A 6,000-nucleotide genomic window follows, 5' to 3' on the forward strand; every position below is an offset into this window, starting at 1 on the left:
CCCCATGTTGGGTGTAGAGATTGCTTAAAAATAAAATCTTAAAAAAATAATAAAATAAAGTAGACCCCAAAGGTTTTGCTTAAGTGTTTGATGTAGGATAAGAGAAGAACAGTCAAACATAATTCAAACGTTTTTTACTTGAGCATGTAGCTGAATGGAGATGTCTGTGACATAGAGAAGAGTAAATGGGGGAGAACTAGAGGTTTAGCAAAGGCAGGGTGCCTAAGTGGGTTAACAAGGGACTGGCACAGGGTCCAAAAAGATGGAACCGCAAGCAGTCACCTATAGCCAGGGCCTAAACTTCAAGGTCAGCCTCTGGAGGACATTTGCCTCTGGACCTGAGAGTCCATGGAACCACCTGGCTATGCATTTCCTGGACTTCTCCCAGGGCTTTCCCATAGGTCACGCAGAGGGCAGCCCACACTTCGCATGGTGACTGGAACGGAGTGTGCCACATAAAAAAACTTTCTGGATTATGGCATGCATTGATGAATGATTTGATTAATAAAGAATAAATCATTTGCATGCACACATGGCTTTTCAGGCTCTCGCTAGAATCCAATAAAGATATGTTGAAACAGGGTCAAATGGAATTTAGAAAGCATGAAACAGGGCGTTTTTTAATGGTTAAAAAAACCCCTCTGATTTTCATAGATCAGAAGCACTTTTATTTAAGAATAAACAAATCAGGGGCACCTGGGTGACTCAGTTGGGCATCTAACTCTTAGTTTGGGCTTTGGTTTTGTGAGTTTGAACCCTGTGTCAGGCTCTATACTGACAGTGCAGAACCTGCTTGGGATTCTCTCTCTCTCTCTCTCTGTCCCACTCCCACTTGTGGTTTCTCTCTCTCTCTCTGAAAAAAAATAAATAAAACTTTAAAAAAAGAATAAAATCAAAAAGTAACTCTACCCTCAAAAAACTCACCAATAAAATCTGTTAGGAGAGGAAAAAACTCAAATTTTGTTAAGAATACTTTATATTGTACTTTATACTACAATTTTTTAAAAAAAGAATACTTGACACTGTCCACATATTCAGGACGAAAAATGTCAGCCTAAAATAGCAGCACCTTCATTACACCGAGTGATAAAGACCCAAAACCCCAAAAAAATAATGTGACGTAGAGTAGCTGTTGAACAGGATTATTTCTATCCCCTCAGCAGAGCCCTGTTAATACCTGGATGTCCACAGGGATGCGGAAATAGCCTGGTTATGTTAAAGTAGACTTTGGAAGAGTACTGATACAAACAGACATCGGCTTTCCCCCATCTTACATGTTTCTCTCTGGTTCCTCTCACACCCACGTGGGATCGCCTGCTCCGCCAGGGCTGCTATGAACTCATCTCTGGACCCATGAACCGACATGCTTGGGGGGTTGCCTGGTTTGGATTTGCCATTCTCTGCTGGACTGTGAGTATTTCCCTGCACCAGATAAGGAGAGGACTTGGGATTGCCCCTGGTTAATCTAGCCACACTACACAGTCTGGAAACAAAGCCTTGGAACCGAGGGCTAGTCAGGAAGCTGCTGGCACCAGACCAAGGGTAGTGGATTCCCCTGGAAGTAGGGCGTTTATATCCCCTATCGGGGAAGGGATGGGCCCTGCTAGCCGGATCCTACTTCTGGCTAAAGGGAAAGCACTTGCCTGCACTTGCCTGCACTTCCGGCTCTCCAGAGCTCATTAATTCATTATAGTTAGATACCAAGCACTGTCCCCTCCCTAGATGGCTCCTGCCAGGTGCGGCACCCATCTGCGTGGGTCCTTCCTAAGAGAGCTGCCTGTCTACTCTCACCTCGCCTATTTTATCTGATGTTCATACAATGCGAGGGTGGGGTAGTGCTTCTCAGCCCTGGCTGCCCATTAAAACTTCCTGGGAGAGTTCGGGGAAAAGAAAATATGACTGAGGCCCAACCTCTGAGATTCAGATCCAGTGGGTCCAGGGGCAGGACCCAGGCATTAAAAAAAAATTAATTTTTTCCCAGATGATTCTAATTTGCTGTCAGGATTAAGAAGCAATTCATTGCATTTGGGAAGCAATTCTAAACTGGTTTCAGAATCCCTTCACACTCTCAAAAGTTACTGAGGACTCCAACCAGCTTTTATTATGAGGCTCTCTCTATTTATACTTACCCTATTGGAAATTAGCACAGAATATTAAAAAATACTTATTAATTCATTTAAAGTAACAATAATAAACTGATTACGTTACCATTAACAATATATTTTTGTGAAAAAAAAAAGTGCCTAATTTCCAAAACAAAAACCATGGGAAAAGTGGCATTTTGAAAAGTATCCTCAGTGTCTGGTTTTGATAGAAGACAGCTGGGTTCTCATATGCGCCCCTCACTTCCTCTGTTGCACATGCTGCTTAGGCTGGAGGATTTGAAGGAGATCCGTCCTCACACTGATAGGCAGTTGTAAAAACCAGGAATCTTTTGACAGCCTTTGATATTACAAAAAGTTTGACAACCAGTAGTTTCTTAAAGGTTAGTTGCAATGTGAATTCTAAAACTATGTCAACAAACTTTTCAGACTCTGTTATGGCAAAATACATCAATTTGTCTTGAAATTTGCAGAAATCGTTTACCCATTCATGGTTCCATTAACATCATGCATCGGTTATTTGGGGAAATATTGGTTTACTGTGTTACGCTGATCTTCCAAATGTGGGCTGAATTCTTTAGGCAACACCAAGAAATCACATTCATTGCTATTGCCATACTGGAAAGGACCTTAAGCATGGGGATGCTATGGGCCCATCGTGACAGAAACAAGTTTCCTGATTTTTGCTTCAGAGCCCAAATTTATCACTGGCAACAAATGTTGTCAGTTGTTTTCCTCAAAGTGACAGAAGTGCTTCGTAAAATTTTGAGAAAATGTCTGCCAAACATCCAATCTGAATACCTATAGCTTGTCTATTAGTCATTTTTTCAGTAAAAGTCATGTTGCATGACAAAATGGCTGGTTTAGTATACAACTCAGTCACACAAGTGCTTTTCCTTCAGACAACTATCAGATTTCAGTATGCAACAAACTTCTTTATGCATACTTTCTTTCTGTTCCAAGAATATTAAAAAGACATATATTCAAAGGTGAACACCTAATAAAATTAGTAATTCTTACTGCTTCATCAAAAACCATCTTAAAATTCTAAAACTCTAAAACTCTTTTAAGAAAATTTTTTAATGTTTATTTTTGAGACAGAAATTGTGAGTGGGGGAGGGGCAGAGAGATCGGGAAACAGAGTTGGAAGCAGGCTCCAGGCTCCAAGCTGGCACCACAGAGCCTGACATGGGGCTCGAACTCACAAACCATGAGATCTTGACCTGAGCCGAAGTCAGACCAACTGAGCCACTCAGGTGCCCCTAAAACTCTAAATCTCTCTGCCTTTTTTTTTTAACTACAAGTACACAGCAGTGAAGAATGCACTGACTACTAACACAGTTTAGTACCTCTACCTTGAATTCTGCTAAGACACCCGCAGTTTTACTTTCCACTGCTTTGCATCATCAGTGCAAATGTGCAGACAGTAAAAAGGGCAAAAAAATGTCTTAACATTATTATGCAAACAGTCTTGACCTCATGGACACCCACAAAGGTCCCTTGGGTGTTTCTGTACCGCACTTTAGGAAATGCTGGGTTTGGGGTGAGAAGCTGAGTGAGGCAGGCAGGAAGGGGAAATCATTTCTTTCGAGAAGTTCTCGGTGGTCCCTCACCCACCCTCAGGAACTCCCACAACACTCCGTACACCCCTGTCATGTCACGGTCACTCCACCACAATGTATTTGTCTCTGCCAAAATCCTGGGGACCAGCTGCCTTCTGTATCCCCAGTGCCTAGGAGAGCACATAGCATGTGCTTGATAATTTGTTGAATGAATGAAAAATTGTAACAATGAAGTTCCTATTCATGCCCTGCTAGCAGGAACTTTGGGATAATGTTTAAAGGCTCTCAAGGATCTTAAAACTCCAGACCAGTTAGGACCCTTGACATTTCCACAAGCATCAAATGACCTCTGAATCTAGGAAGGCCCCCTGAATGAAATTCAAAAGAGGGAAGGGAAGGAAACCCTGCTATGGACAAGGTGTCAATGTCCAATGCTTTTACATTAAATCCCCAGAAAAGTAGCTAGATAGGTAGCCAGCCTCCTTGGTTAAGTTCCTTACCTTCTCAGTCTCTTCACTGGGTTCTGGAAGCCCTGAGGACAGTGCCTGAGAGTGGTAATAGTATTTCATGAGGTAGGTGAAGAAGATGGGATTATCTTTACTTTCCAGATGTAGGGAGTAGAAGAACTGTAATAGGATCCAGATATTCCAACTCTTGCCTTGGGTTCTGTGGCATTCTGCAGGGGCAGCCATTGCAGGGCACAAGCATTTTTGGGGAAAGAGGGAGTCCTGTGGGAGGAGAGGTTCAATAGCAGAAAGTAAGAAAATTGTACCTCCAAATAGTACTTATGAGAAATAGGAAACCACTGGAGGGTCATTAGCCCTGATGGGAAGAAGAAATGATTTCCTCAGAGGGCTAGTTTAGCACAGAAGTGAGAGGAGCAATCCCAGTTTGGGTGTAGTTTGGGGTAGGGAGGTGGGGAATGGGAAGCTGTTTCTGAGTGGCAGGACAGTTACCTCTGCCCCATGAGGTGTTGTGCTTGTTTTTAAAGTTTATTTACTTATCTACTTAGAGAGAGAGAGAGAGAGAGAGAGAGAGAGAGAGAACGCAAGCAGGAAAGGGGCAGAGAGGAAGATAGAGAATTCCTAGCAGACTCCATGCTGCCCAACGCAGAGCTGCCCCATGCAGGGTTCAATCTCATGAACCATGAGACGGTGACCTGAACCAAAATCAAGAGTTGGTTGCCACCCAGGCACCCCGGCCCCATGAGGTTTACTCTTAAAAATTCAGCATCACCTAAGCCTGAGTGAACCTAACATCCTTTTTTCCCAAGTATGAAGTGTTTCTAAAACAATTCCTTATTTATCTTTTCCCTTTCTATTCTAGTTTTGGGTTCTCCTGGGTACCATGTTCTACTGGAGCAGAATCGAGTATTAAGAACGAAGGATCACCACTATACCAACCTTCCTCCAGCGACTCTGGACCTCGTGCTGCAAGCTCACTCTCCTAGTATATATCCACAGCTGAGCCTCAAGGGGCTGTGTGCATTCTTAATTCAAATTACCAAATCAGTTGGTGTGGTGTTCCTCTGGGCTCTCAGCCTCTCAAAATTCTCACTAGTATTTTCTTTGTCTAGGGTTCTGTGACATTTTTATAGATGATAGGAAAAGGGGACTTTAGAAAGTTGGTAACTACTTTCACCCCTGTTTATTTTCAGTTCAGGGGCATAAAGACATCTATGGGAACCTGTGTGATCACAGCAAGCCCAAGTCTGTATTTGGACAGCAAATTTGCATGTATTTCTCACAGCTTTCTAAAAGAGACTTCCAAAGGCTTTCATTCATCTCAGTTTTGCCCAGGTGGGAAAACTAAGGAAAAGTTGCTGAGAGATCCTTGGCTCTTATCTACACAGACGCGTGGGATTCCCGTAATGCCAACGTGTGATGCTTTTGTTCTCTGGGACAATGTCCAACCTTGAGTTAATAGTGGTTAAAACTTCCTCTCAGACACGGGAGAGTGATATGCTGTGTATCAAGCTCAGTTCTCCCATGAAAAGAATGTGGACTTTTGGGGACAAAGAAGGGGCTTGTCACATACTTACCAATCTCAACTTTTGAAACACCTTTCAAACAAAAGAGAAGCAAGATGCCTATTAGATACATGATTTATGGCGATTTTTGTTACTGTCGGAATATTTGTCTTCTGAACTGTTTCTATTTATGATCCTGAAGGAAATTCTTATAATTCAATATTTGTTGGTCTAATCCTATAAATAAAGAGGGCTTTTAAATATGTTTGCATTGTTTTGTTTTGACTGGTGGCATAATTGGTCACATACAAGTCTAACAAAATGAGTACTTCAACAGAAGAGCCTTTTAAAAGGCTCATGGGAATGA

The 6,000-nt window shown here is 42.3% G+C and overlaps 1 protein-coding gene across 1 annotated transcript in view; it reads left to right on the forward strand.

The window, feature by feature from the left end:
- UPK1B (uroplakin 1B) overlaps positions 1-5,898 on the forward strand; it is a 28,094-nt gene extending 22,196 nt beyond the window's left edge. Inside the window, exons 7-8 of the mRNA XM_029940705.1 lie at positions 1,327-1,410; positions 4,991-5,898. Coding sequence (XP_029796565.1) covers positions 1,327-1,410; positions 4,991-5,041 — 135 coding nt within the window. The 3' untranslated portion in view covers positions 5,042-5,898. The remainder of the gene's footprint in view (positions 1-1,326; positions 1,411-4,990) is intronic.
- Positions 5,899-6,000: the final 102 nt, after the last annotated feature.

Source organism: Suricata suricatta, chromosome 5 (genome assembly GCF_006229205.1).
Source record: "Suricata suricatta isolate VVHF042 chromosome 5, meerkat_22Aug2017_6uvM2_HiC, whole genome shotgun sequence".
Lineage (NCBI taxonomy): Eukaryota > Metazoa > Chordata > Mammalia > Carnivora > Herpestidae > Suricata > Suricata suricatta.